Below are 13,728 nucleotides of genomic sequence, written 5' to 3' on the forward strand. Positions count from 1 at the left end.
CATTTACGGAGCTGGCCCCACAAGGGCCTTTGATCTCAAAAGACTGAAGTAACAATCACCGGAAGACAGTAGTCACATTAAAGTGGACAATGCAGTAATGATGATTCTTGCCAAACACCTCAAATTTTACTCATTTTACAAAAGCACTAAATGACACATTGCTACAGAAAAAACACAGTGCTTAGCTTGTATCCTGTAAAATCAGAATGGTCACATGGGAAGTCAGCGTGGATTCTTATTTTTACTATAAAAGTTAAAGTAAAAAGTATACATTAGGAATTGAACCGTTTTCTTCTTTCTAGAGATGTGACACACACGCTTTCTGGTTGGTGACAGTCCACCAAAGATGACAGGTGACTGAAAAACTGTATTGCCCCTCCCCGAGGCGGAGCTGGATCAGGGGAGCATCACCCTGGCAGGAGAGACTGTTACGGGAACAAATTGCAGACAACCTACTCTCCCAACAGCAAACCCAGCTCACTGGCCTGCACAATGGACTGCAGACAAGCACGCACAAGCACACCTAGCACACTCGTGACAGGGTTGCAGACAAGCACGCACAAGCACACCTAGCACACTCGTGACAGGGCTGCAGACAAGCACGCACAAGCACACCCAGCACACTGTCGTGACAGGACTGTAGACAAGCATGCACAAGCACACTCAGCATGCTGTTGTGACAGAGCTGCAGCCTGTTTCTAGCATACAGCCTGTTTGCACTGGTGCACTAATTGGAAAGCAGATTTGCACGCGCAGCACTCACAACTAAGAAGCACACAGCATATAATACTTTGATCTTTGAAGTGGTTGATCATGGGCGTTCCAAGATCATACTCACTAGGTTAGCCTGAGTTTTCATCTATAAAAATGTTTCTTGAAAAGAATGCTTAGAGACTTAGAGGAACGATGGGTCTGCAGCAAGAGCAGCAGAACTGTGTGGAAAGGATGCTGATGTAAGACGGGAGTTCCTTTTCACTGGGGTAGAGGACATCTCTCATTGATTCCTACAGCCAGGCAAGCTGTAGTCACAGAAGACTCAGAAATCAGGACAGCTGGCCCCAGGAACTCCCTAGATAAACACTCCCAAACAAAAACCCCATTGAGGCTGAGGACTGAAACTGACCCACGTGAAAACAGGTGCACAAGGACTCATGTGAAGTCTGCCGGGATGAAGGGTTCATGAGGGTGTGTTGTCCACACTGATGACACACTACACTAGCACACTGCTGGGGGAGGCCCCCAGGTCAGGTGGCCACAGGGGGCCTGCTCCAGGAGTCACTCTGAAGCACCTGGGGGAGGTGCCTGCATTGGGACGGGAGGGATGAACATGGAGGTTACTGACTACATGGTGTTTCTGGACAAGGGCCAGGAGCGTCGGTCATGTTTTCCAGGACTCATCAAAACTTCACATGAATGAAGATGCATCTGTCATCAGCAGCCCATGTTTCTCTGAGCCGGCTGGGTAGGTGACCTCATAGTGATCACACTCATGTCTGAAGGTGGGACCTAGTGCCGCAGGTTGTTCTGGGAAGCTGGTGTAGAAGAGGATTTGCACAGAGAAGTTACCACCAAGCCGCTGCTTAAGTCCAGTCCTCGGCCTTCCTTTTCCTACAGGAGAAAGCAGAAAATGTTGAGATGCTAGGAATGGAAAGAGCTTTCCTAACTCAGGAGCCACTAGGGTTGGGGAACGGTGGGGACAGCAGGGTAGGCATGGGAGCTCCCAAGAAGCACACAGGAGGGACAGGCAGCAGGTTATTTCCATTTTTTCTCAACTATGGCCTTAGACACGCTGGGGGGAAAAATGACTTCTGGGGCTGGAGAAAGGGCTTGGTTAAAAGCACTGGCTGCTTTTCCAGAGAACATGGATTTGACTCCCACATAACCGTCTCTTAACTTCAGTTCCATGGGCACCAGGAATGCATGTAGTGCACAGACATATATGTAGGCAGACACTTATACACACAAAAAATTAGTAAGTTTAAAAAACATGACTGGCCAGGTGGTGGTGGCGCATGCCTTTAATCCCAGCACGTGGGAGTCAGAGGCAGGCCTATCTCTGTGAGTTCAAGACCAGCCTGATCTACAGAGTGAGATCCAGGACAGCCAGGAATACACAGAGAAGCCCCATTTCAACAAACAATCAAAAGACTCTAACTGGGAATGGGCATAGTGCCACGCCTTTAATCCATGTACTCAGGAGACTGAGGCAGGAGGATCTCTGAATTTGAGGCCAGCTTGGTCTACATAACAAATTCCAGGCTACACAACAGTAAGACTGTCTCAATAAATACATTCATAAACAAGTGAGGCAGCTGCTCACTGCTTGAACTTTGTTTTAATTTAAAGGAGCCTGCACAGTAAAGAGACAGAATGAGACTGGCTCTTTGTTGGGAACACTGGGCAAGTTTCATCAAGACACAGAAAGGTCCTAGGCAGCATGGAGCAGCAACTTCTATTTATTCCTCAAAAGCTAACCAACTAATACTAGCCATCTTAAAGGGGGACAAAAGGTAGAGGGTCCAGGTGGTTGTCTCTGCAGCTCCACCTCTTACTTCCCGTGTGGCTCACTGGGGCTAAGTGTGTGAGCAGTCGTAACTTACTGCTCTGTAGTACAGGAACATCTCCTTGAAAGCCAGAAAATCCGTGAATGTGAGCAGCATGTCAAAGATGTCACCAGCCACTTCATCCTTATGGTGCCTGCAAAGGACAGAGTACTGGCTTTATGAATCAACAGGGAGACAGACTCCCTTTCAAGGTGCACAAGCCAGGCATTGGGGGGGGGGGGGGGGGGCGCGTGCCTGTCAGCTCCTGGGTGGAGGCAGAAGGATCATGCTTGTAGCCATCCTTGGCTGTAAGAGATCCTGTCTCAAAATAAAAAAAAAAAAAAAAAATGCTGGAGAGAAGGCTCAGTGGTTAAGAGCACTTGCTGCTCTTGCAGAGGACCCAGGGTTGTTCCCAGCATGCAAGTGGCCACTCACAGTTGCCTGTAATTCCAGTTCTAGAGGACTTAAAACCCTCTCCTGGCCTCTGTATGCTCCTGCACACACATGGTGCACAGAAACTCATGCAGGCTCACATACATTTAAAAACGAATAAATAAATGTCTTCGAAAAAAAAAAAATGCCTTGCAAAGGCATGGAGGGCCTCCCAGTCAGGACCCAGGCACCCAGAGCTCTCAGTGAAGAAAAGGAGAGTGGGTTTTCTTCAGTCTAGGGGAGGAAGATGGGCAGCACAGAACCAGAGTCAAGCTCAACTCACTGCAGTGTCGTTGTGAAAGCCGCCATGTTGAAGCCTGGGATACGTTCCAGCAGCTGCTCTTCAATGTACTTCTCTACCAGGGAAATCTGCAACAATGGGGACAGGAATGTTGGGCCCTCTGGGAAGAAGTGAGACTTCTTTGCAGAGCCTCCATCTATCCTGGGCAGTCATCACCTGAGATGGGGTGTGTGTGTGTGTGTGTGTGTGTGTGTGTGTGTGTGTGTGTGCGCGCGCGCCATGAGTGAGTGTAGATGCCTGCAGAAGCCAGAAGAGGGTGTTGGATCTTCTAGAACTAGAGTTATAGGTAATTGTTAGCCACTGGACATAGGTGTTGGAACTGATCGGCAGTCCTCTGGAAGCCATCTTGTCCAGCCCTGTTTTTATTTTATTTATCATTATTGGGTGTATGATGCATGTATGAGTGAGCATCATGTCCACAATGTGCACGTGGATGTCACAGGACAGTGTCTATGGACTCCGTTCTCTCCCTCCATCTCTTGCTGGCACTGCTGTTTATTTCTCACAGCACACAAATGAAAGGTATCACAGCTGAGGACAAGACTATGGGAAGGCAAATCCGTTGTAAACAACACGTTGCAAGCTCATCAAATCCTTCAAGAATGCCCTTTTAAAAATAGTTCCAAGATCCGGCAAGACAAAGTGATCTAGACCAGATTCATCAGCATTCCTCCGGGCCGTGCTGGCATTCATAAAAAGTAAACCAATTCCAACTCTTTTTTTTAAAGAAATAATCTTGCGAAACAACCGAAGTTGACTTGAAATTCACTAGGTAGTCCAGGCAGGCTTATAACTTGCAGCCATCCTCCAGCCTCAGCCTCCTTAGTGCTGGTTTACACGTGCTACCAAGCTTTGTAACATCTTTTGATTCTAATCCAAACTTCTTGATAGAATATATTAGTTATATATAAAAGGGATCTAAGTTCATATTTTAAAGAAACCCTAATCTTCTGGTAGGAGAAACAGATCTACTTACATATTCATTAAAAATGGGGGTGTAGGTGAGTTTATTCTCTTCTGTGTCTTCAAACTCCTGGTAGTACTTGTCCAGGAAGTTCCTCTGCAGTAACTGGAACTCGTCATCTGACACAAGGGAAGTTCATTCTTTGTGATGAGGTGTGATGCTGCAGTGCTCTCTCCCCACAACCACACCACAGCCCACAACCTCTGTTCTCATGTGCCCCTGTCTGCCCTCCACAGCCATCAAGCACACACATGGTCCACATACATACGTTCAGGCAAAACACTCATAAATATAAATAAACAAACACAAAAACCAATTAAAAATTTAGTAAGATATATCTAAAATTAAAAACTTCAACCTTTTAAAAACATGCAGTTTGCTGGCTTAAGTGTGCTCACATTGCTTTGCAATATTTTATTTTTTAGCTTTTTGAGGGTCTCTATAGATATATATTCTTGGCTGGCTTAGAATTCACTATGTAGACCAGTCTGGCCTTGAACTTGTAGCCATCCTCCTGACTCTGAGTGCTGGGGTCACAGGTATATGCCACACTGGGTGGTGGGGGCACATGCCATTAATCCCAGCACTTGGGTGTCAGAGGCAGGCAGATCTCCAAATTCTAGGCCAGCCTGGTCTACAAAGTGAGTTCCAAGGTAGCAAGGGCTACACAAACCCTGTCTGGAAAAAACAAAAAACCCAGGTATGTGCCACAATATATCCAAACAGGATAGCTTGTGAACTCCCTCACACAAATTGTTCACCAAGAACTACCTGGTATCTCTCTTTCACAAATAATTTATTGTGTATATAAAAGGTCAGCTCTCAAATTGGGAGATTTCAATGGCAAGAAGCCCAGTCTCTCCTAGTTCAATTTTTTTACTATTAAATAATATTTTTATGTGTATGTGCACATACTTGCCATGTGTAAGGGCAGAGGTCAGAGGAAAACCTGCAGAGAAGGTTCTTTCCTTCTACTATCCACACACGAGTCTTGGGAATTGAACTCAGGTCATCAGGCTTGGCAGCAAGTACTTTACCCACTGAACCATCTCATTGGTCCTCATTTTTTTTTTTTTTTTAGCTATATATTTATTTTGAGACAGGGTCTCACTGTGTAGCCCTGACTGACTCGAACTCAAAGATCCTTCTACCTCTGCCTCCTGAGTTCTGGAATTGATGGCATGTGCCATGGTACCCATCTAGAGGTTGGGGGGTTGATTCTGCTTCTACCATGTGGGTCTCACAGTCTGAACTTGCACTGTTAGGCTTGAAAGCCATTTTGCTGCCCCCCTCTCTCATATTTTACTATCATTTTAGCAGCAGTAGTGAAAGGCATATAGTGGGTTAAGGGGTAGGGTCTGTAAGAGGCCACTGCTTGGGTTCAAACCCTACCTCAGCCATATACTTTGTGTGGTCTTGGACAAGTGGTCTTATTTCTGAAGACCCCAGTCTCCTCAACTATGTGTCCATCACAGGGGCTCTTTAGGTGGGATTCAGAGGAGAGTCCAGGTAGATTCGAAGCAAACACTCGAGGTCAGGGAGGAGGGAATTCTGACAAGGAACCCACTAGCATTTCTACAAGGAGAAGGACACCTTCAAAAGTGACCCAGACTTGAGGAAGCTCATCTCTCCACAACAGGCAGGATGTCCATGGTGAACAAAACAACTAAAAACTCATCAGGAGAGAGCTTCTGGTGAGACATGGGAGGTAAAAGTTCAAAAGTGTTGTTAGTGGTTTTTCAGACTAACCCGGGGTTAAGTCACATACCCAAAAATAAGACAGCAGGGTCTTTTCCTAACTGCTAGAAAAATTGGTAAACTGTCAAAATTTTGTCCAATTTAGTTCTCCCTTCCTACCTATTTGCCTTCAACTTTGGATTTATTACTGCCTTCTGGTCACTTAGTAGAATAGACAGATGCCCAAAGGGATGCAGAAACAGGAACCAAGAAGTTAAGGAAACAGGGGGGGTATGTTGGCTCATGCCTTCAATCCTAGCACTAGAGGCTGAGGCAAGAGATGGTAAGCTCAAGGCTGGCCTGCACGTGAGACCCTAAAAGCAAAACTCTCAACACAAAACCAACCAACAAAACACATCAAGAAAATAGAGATCCAAGTCATTGGTAGTGGCCTACATCTTTAATCCCAGGCAGACAGATCTCTGAGTTGGAGGCTAGCCTAGTCTATAGAGCGAGTTCCAGAACAGCCAGGGCTACACAGAGAAACCCTGTCTCAAAAACACCAGCACCAACAAAAACTAAATAGCAGCAGCAACAAGAAAAGAAAACAGAGATCCAAGGAGATTAGATGCCTTGTCTTTTGCATGGACAAGTGTTGCACAGGGTCATGGTTCATGTTCTGTTCTACAGCATGAAAATGTTAAAGCTCAAAACAATCCAAAACTGCCCTTATTGTATATGTGAAATAAAGTTGGTTAACATTTCCTGAAGCCTTGCCGAGAGCTCTGCCCTACCCACCAGGCAGGTTTTCAGAATCTGTCTCCTCTGAGACCTTGAATCAATGGTTATTATTTAAAAAGCACTGGATCTTACAGAGCAGAGCCAGGACCTGGGGACACCGCCACCCACCCTCCGCCTACCTGTGCTGAGATAATAGAGGTGTGCTACATATTAGGTTTTGGGTTCTTTCTTTTTTAATTATATTTTTATTTTGTTTGTGTATGGATGTCTGAAGGCAACTTTCGGGAGCCAGTTCCACCTTGTGGATTCTGGGGACTAAACAAGGATTGTCAGACTTGCTGGTGAGTGCCTCTACCCACTGAACCATCTAGCTGACCCTACCTGTTTCTAAGACAAATCTTAGTATGGCTTGCTTACTATTACATTGTGCTGTGTTAAAATTTTGGTGTATCTTGATGTTTTGTGTTTTAAAAATTAACTCTTCAACTTTATTTCTTTGCATGTTCTTATAAGCAAAGGTTTGGGCTGTTGAGATGGTTCAGTGGCTAAAGGCACTGCTATAACAAGTCTGGTGACCCGAGTTCAACCCTCAGAACCCACATAAAGGTGGAAAGGGAGAACCAACGCCACAAAGTTGTCTTCTGACCTCCACTTGTGCCTAGTAGCCTGGGAAACTCCCTGACCCCAATCACACACATAGATGAATACAACTTAAAAAATTGTTTTAAAGCAAGGGTCTATCTACATAAGACTTAAGGAACTAGAGGGGTCACTTGGTGGTGTGGAAACTTACCCATAATAATGTCCTCTAAACACCCAACCACAGCATCAAATTCTGCATCAGAGGCGGAGGAGCTAAAAACACATCAGGATTAGGTGCTAGTTCAAATAATTATTTTACAAGTTGAATTTATGTTTTCTGTGGGGATGGGGATTGTACACAAGGCCTTGTGCATCACAGGCAATCACAACAACAAAGTCCATGACCTTTTTTAATGTAAATTTTCCAACGTGCATAAAAATAATCGCAAGATGAACCACCCATCACTCAGTTTCAGCAGTCAAGGATTACCGTCTAGCTTAGAAATTTCAAATACAGGAAAAACACCCGTGAGCAAACCCTAGGTATGGCAATCACAAAAGAAACAAACAATACGGGGAGGTGAGGCTGGCGTGGCACATCTTTAGACTTCCGCATTTATTACCCACGGGATCTACTCACCGCATCCTGGCTCTTAGGCCAGAGAGGTCTATCTGTTGGTGGTGAGTGTGACCACCGGAGGAGCACCGGCCTAGAGGGTCGGTAACTGGATCAGGAGTGGCCTGAGACGGGCGGTAAGGCCGCCGCCAGTCCTGGCAGCTCAAGGCCCGAGGTTTTGTTGACGGCCAAGATTCAGGCCAGAGGATTGTGACGGACGCGCAGGTAATCGGTGACACAGGCCCGCGGAGGCCGCGGGTAAGAAACGCCCGGCTAGAGCGGAGCCCCAGCCCCGGCCGGCTCGCCCGCCCGCCCGCCCGCGCCCGCCCCCGGAGGCGTCACTCACAAGGACAGCGCGAAGCTCTCTTCTTCTAGGGCGTCCATCCTAAGGGCGCCGCAGTCACCGGCCCGGGCCCGCGGCCCCGCCGCCTCCTACCGCACCCGCCGCCGGGCCGGGCTCCGCCGTGGTCCTCACCGCCTCAACCGCATCAAGGGCCCGCAGGAGGCCGCGCCCGTGCCCCGCCCGGCGATCGCGCGAGGCCGGGGCTGAGGCTCCCGGCTGGGCCCTGCGCCCGCCCGCCTATCGCGGGGCCACCCCGCCAGTCTGTTAGGGCCCGCGGTCCGCCGCAGCCCCGCCTTCCGTCACCATGGTTACCTCAGCAGCCAATCACAGCCCCCGGTTCTCGGGTCTCACGCAGAGGGTTGCAAAATGGTGGCAACCTGTGTGTGGAGTCTTGCTGTTTCTGGTTGGCAGATGAAGCGATGGGAGCCAAGAGCCTCAGTTTCTTCACTTGTAACTTAGGGGTAGTAAAGATTATGTTGTTGAAAGGGTATTTTAAGAGCGCCGGAGACGGCCAAATTGCTCGTTTATCATATTTTGTCCCAGATAAAGCAGATGTCTGATTTACCAGAAAGTTACTTCTTGGAAATATGAAAGATTCCAGGGCATCAAATGGATGTCTTGTAATTTAACTTGTATTCTTCAAATCAAAAGCAAGAGTGGAGTGATGGCATGAGTATGAAGTCCCACCTTTTGGAAGGTGGAGGCAAGCGGTTAGAAGCATTCAAGACCTGCTTCAGCTACAAAGTTTCCTTGCTGTCAGCTTAGGTGAAGAGAGACTTCTTCTCAATAAACACAAGAAAACCAGAAACAACCAATTATTAGACAGTAAATGGCTTCTTGGATAATTAATGCAGTACGAAAACGTTGACAACCACTTGAAGCCAAATAATCAGAAATTAAATAACTTTGCTCGGGCAAAAGTCCCCTCAAAAACCGTCACACGGTGAAAATGAATTTCCTGGGACTGATTTCTCATATTACTATTATTTTTTCCCATATTACTATTATTTTATTATTTTTTGAGACAGGATCTCAGTATGTAGCCTTTGTTGGCCAGGAGCTCACTATGTAGAACAGGCTGGCCTTGAACTCAAAGATCCACCTGCTTCTACCTTCCAAGTGCTGGGATTAAAGACGTGGGCCATCAGTGCCCGGCTTTGATTGTGGATTCTTTTCTTGACATGATTGATGTGGGAGGGCCCAGGCCCCTGTGGGTGGGCAGGTGTGGGCTTATATAAGGAAGCTGAGCAAGCTACAGAGAAACAAGCCAGTAAGTAGCATTTCTTTGTCTACCTACTTCAGTTCTTGCCTCCAGGTTCCTGCAGCGAGTTCCTGTCCCAACTTCCTTCAATGATGGACTATGACATGGTCCATAAGTGGAAGCAAAATAAACCCTCTCCTCCCCCAAACTGGCTTTGGTCAGTATTTTGTCACAGTTCTGATAAACCAGGATGACAAGCATCTAAAAATTCTGTTCCATCAACCTGTTCTGTGATATTTGTACACTATGTGAAGATATACTGTTGTGATTGGTTTAAAAAAGAGCTGAATGGCCAATAGCTAGGCAGGAGGTATAGGTGGTACTTCCGGGCAGAGAAAGAGGAGGAATCTAGGTACTCCAGAGGCAAGACACATGGAAAAGCAGGATGGGCAGTATGGAAATAAGGTAAAAAGCCATGAAGCAAAATGTAGATTAATGTACATGGGTTACTTTAAGGTGTAAGAGCTGGTGGAACAAGCCTAAGTTAAGGCCGAGCTTTCATAATTAAGAAGTCTCTGTGTCATTATTTGGGAGCTGGCTGGTAGGACAGAAAAAGACTCATTACAATCAATCACTAGTCAAACCCAAGGTCCTATAACACACTTTCTCTGTATCAACTTCCTTCTGTGGTACACAAACTTGCCTGCTGTTGTTTCAGGACTTGAGCAGGAAAGGAATGAAATTTAATTTTGTCTCTATTAGTTACCTGTTGCTATTTACCACCTCTCCTTCCCCAAGAAACCTAGTGGACTAAAACAAATAGTTTACTCATTAATCTGTGTTTTGGGAAGGGCTTGGCAAGGACAACTAGCCTTTGTTCCATTGGTGTCATTTAGTACGGCTGCAATGGAGTTTGAGAAGCCTTTCACAGAGCTCAGGTAGGAGGCAACTTAGTGGTGGCCCAGGGATAGGAGTTGGTGAGGACTGGGGTGCAGTTGGGGTTGGGGTTAGGTGAGGTTGCTGAGGTTCCTTTCTACATGGGCTTTCTGGAGATGCTTGGGTTTTCTCACACAACAGCAACTGGGCTCAAGAGCAAGTATTTCTGCTGGGCATGGTGAAGCACACCATTAACCTCAGCACTTGGGAGGCAGAGGCAGGTAGATCTCTGTTTGAGGCCAGTCTGGTCTATGGAGTTCTAGACCAGCCAGGTTATATGAGACCCTGTCAAAAAACAAAAACACCCCTCCACACACACAGAGAGACAGGAAGCAGAGGCTTTGGGCAAAAGTCTGTGGTTTTCTGTGTAGTGTTGGCTGTCCTTGAACTCAGAGATCTACCTGCCTCTGCCTCCCAAGTGCTGGGATTAAAGGTGTTCGTGACCACCTCCCTGCATAAAATCAAATCTTAAAAAACAAAACCAGCCTTCCAGGCAGGAGAGATGAGATGGCTCATAGGTTGGGTACTTTATGCTCTTCCAGAGTTCAGTTCCCAGCACCCATATGAGGTCCTTGAACTCTAGCTCTAGATTCAACATCCTTTTCTTTAAAAAAAGCTGAGTAGAGTGGCATGTGCCTTTAATTTCAGCACCGAGGAGGCAGAGGCAGGAGGATCTCTGTGAGTTCAAGCCCTATTCAGGGTTACATAGTGAGACTTGGTCTAAAAGAAAATCCAGCAAACAAAAATCCCTGCTTTTTTCCTTTAATTAAAAAAATTACATTTTATTTGTATATGTGTGCATGCACAAAGTCAGGACAACTTGCAGGAGTTGGTTCTCTCCTTCTACAATATGGATACCAGGGATCAAACTCAGGTCATTAGGCCTGGCAAAGAGCCTTTGCCTACTGAATGAGCATCTTGCCAGCACTTTTTCATTAAAAATAACTTTCAAAAATGTATTCTATGTGTATGGATGTTTTGCTTGCATATGTCTCTGCACCATATGCATGCCTGTTGGCTGAGGGAGGCCAGAAGTGGGTGTGTTGGGTCACTTGGAAGTGGAGTTACAGATGGTCGTGAGACACCATGTGGGGTGAGACACCATGTGGGTACTGGGAATCAAACCTAAGTCCTCTTGGAGAATAACCAGTGCTCTTAACTGTTGACCCATCTTTCTAGTCTGTCTTTAGTTTTTTGAGATAGGATCTTATTCTGTAGCCCATGCTGGCCTGGAACTCACAATGTAATCTAGGCTATCTACAAACTCATGGTAAACCTCTTGCCCCTAAAATGCTGGCATTATAGGCATAAGCTGCCACAACTAGCTACATTAAAACTATTCTGTTGGGTGTAGTAGCATACACCTTTAGTCCCAGCACTTGGGAGGCAGAGGCAGGTAGATCTCTGAGTCTGAGGCCAGTCTGGTCTACAGAGTGAGTCCTAGCGCATCCAAAGCTACACAGGCATACCCTATCAAAGACCAACCAAACAAAAAACCAAAAGAAAAAACCCAACAACAAACATAAAAACAAAACAAAACACAAAAACTGTTCCTACTCAGAGTGGTGGTACAAAACTTTAATTCCAGCACTTTTAAAAAAAAAAAAAAGATTTATTTATTTTATGTATATGGTACCCTATCTGCATGTACACCTGCACGCCAGAAAAGGGCATCAGATCCCATTATAGATGATTGTGAGCCACCATGTGGTTGCCGGGAATTGAGCTCAGGACCTCTGGAAGAATTGCCAATGCTAAGCCATCTCTCCAAGCCCCTAATTCCAGCACTTTGAAGGCAGAGGCAGAGGGATCTCTGAGTTCCATGCCAGACTGGTCTACACAGCCAGTCCTAGGCCAGGCCAGTAGGAGCTACACAGTGAGACCCTGCCTCAAAACCAAAAGTTTATATATACTCATAAAAAAATTATATATATATTTCCTAAGTGAATAAGCAGTAGCACAAGATAGATAGTGGACACTATTGGAAAAAGCTGGTTTGTTTAAGGATACATATTCAAGATGGCTGAAATCATAAATATCATTTTCTACTGCCGAAGTCTTCAGTTTCTGCGGCTCAATCATTATTTCCTGGAACTCTGCAAATGGCACCAGGATTTTTTCCTGCTTTACATCACCAAAAGAAGATGGCAATTCACTAATTTTTCTGGCCCAAACTCTAAACTTCCTGAAGGAATCACTGGGGAAATGCTGTAACAGGCTTTTTCCCCCCCTCTGATTCAGTATCTGCATGTGGCTTACCAACCCATTTTTTTCTTCTCTATGTGCAGTATGTACCCCTTTAAAGTAGCTTCAAGATAAATTAGCTTCCATCCTGAATGGTTTATCAGTTCGCTACTAAAGCTCTTCTGTTTTATAGTCTCAAAGTTAAAACCTGGAAAAGCAGGCCACTTTAGGAGCAAAGTTCAAGGGGAAATTTCTAGAAAGCTGGCGGGTTCCTGCAGTCCTTCGGCCCGTTTTAGATTTTCTGCTTTCCTAGCTCCAACCCACTTACTCTTCTATTCCATTCCCAAACAGAGGGCAGAGCCATCCTCTAAGGACACTATGCAGGAACTTCCAAGCTTGATAAACACCATTGCCTTCTTATTGTTCTTAGGAGGAAATACAAACGCCTTAGCACACTTCATAAGCAGCTCCTGACCTCCTGCAACAGAGCATGCTATTCCCACCATGTCCTTCCTGTCTTCCTTGTACCAACCTTCTTCCTTAATGAGGACCTTTGCCCACAATGCTATGACCACCTAGATACCCAGTTCGAGAAGCCTGTCCTCAGACCCTCTGCCTGGCTACATCCTTATGTCTCCCTTAGTTTTCTTCTGACAACTTTCCCTATCCATGTTAGCCAAATATCTAAAGTAGTTCTGCCTCATTCTCCCCATATCTACGTACTTCTGTTCTGGGCAACATATTTTTTTTCTTCATGGCACTAGCAAATTAGCACAGTACACAGAAATTACACTGCCTCTTCCTGCTGTTGCTTTGAAAGAAATGTCTGACAAGCCACACAGGCACAGTGAAAGCACCTATTGTAGCCTATCAGTGAAGGGCTATTTGATGGATATGTAATTAAACAAGATCTCACTATATAGTCCTGGCTGTCCTGGAACTCTGAGACTGGTCTGCCTCTGCCTCCCAGGTGCTGGGACTAAAGGCATGCATCATACTTGGCTAAACTTAGTTCTTAATTTTCTTTTCCTTTGAGGTTCCAGGGAAGGAACACAGGGCCTTGAGCATGCCAGGCAGTAATCTACCACTGAGTTAAAGATCCAGGGCTACACAGCCCTGACTGGAACTCACTACGTAGCAGCCTAGGCTAGCTGCACACTCATGTAAATCTTCCAGTCTCAGCCTTCTCAGTGCTGGTGATACAGGCC

General features: G+C 45.9%; 1 protein-coding gene across 2 annotated transcripts; it reads right to left on the reverse strand.

The window, feature by feature from the left end:
• Nucleotides 1-95: 95 nt before the first annotated feature.
• On the reverse strand, nt 96-8,456 carry Arl2bp (ADP ribosylation factor like GTPase 2 binding protein). 2 transcript variants are annotated; one of them, XM_052727388.1, is made up of 6 exons: nt 8,203-8,456; nt 7,452-7,513; nt 4,253-4,359; nt 3,259-3,344; nt 2,601-2,697; nt 96-1,608 (listed from the first exon to the last, which is right to left on the reverse strand). In XM_052727388.1, exons 1-6 carry the CDS (start codon nt 8,238-8,240, stop codon nt 1,507-1,509), a joined length of 492 nt encoding a protein of 163 aa, XP_052583348.1. In that variant the 5' UTR covers nt 8,241-8,456; the 3' UTR covers nt 96-1,506. The 2 variants fall into 2 exon arrangements, with proteins under 2 accessions (XP_052583348.1, XP_052583349.1); XM_052727389.1 differs by lacking the exon at nt 8,203-8,456 and adding an exon at nt 7,881-8,151.
• Nucleotides 8,457-13,728: the final 5,272 nt, after the last annotated feature.

This window comes from Peromyscus californicus, unplaced genomic scaffold, assembly GCF_007827085.1.
Source record: "Peromyscus californicus insignis strain IS unplaced genomic scaffold, ASM782708v3 Scaffold_8__1_contigs__length_139910024, whole genome shotgun sequence".
In the NCBI taxonomy this organism is placed as follows: Eukaryota; Metazoa; Chordata; class Mammalia; order Rodentia; family Cricetidae; genus Peromyscus; species Peromyscus californicus.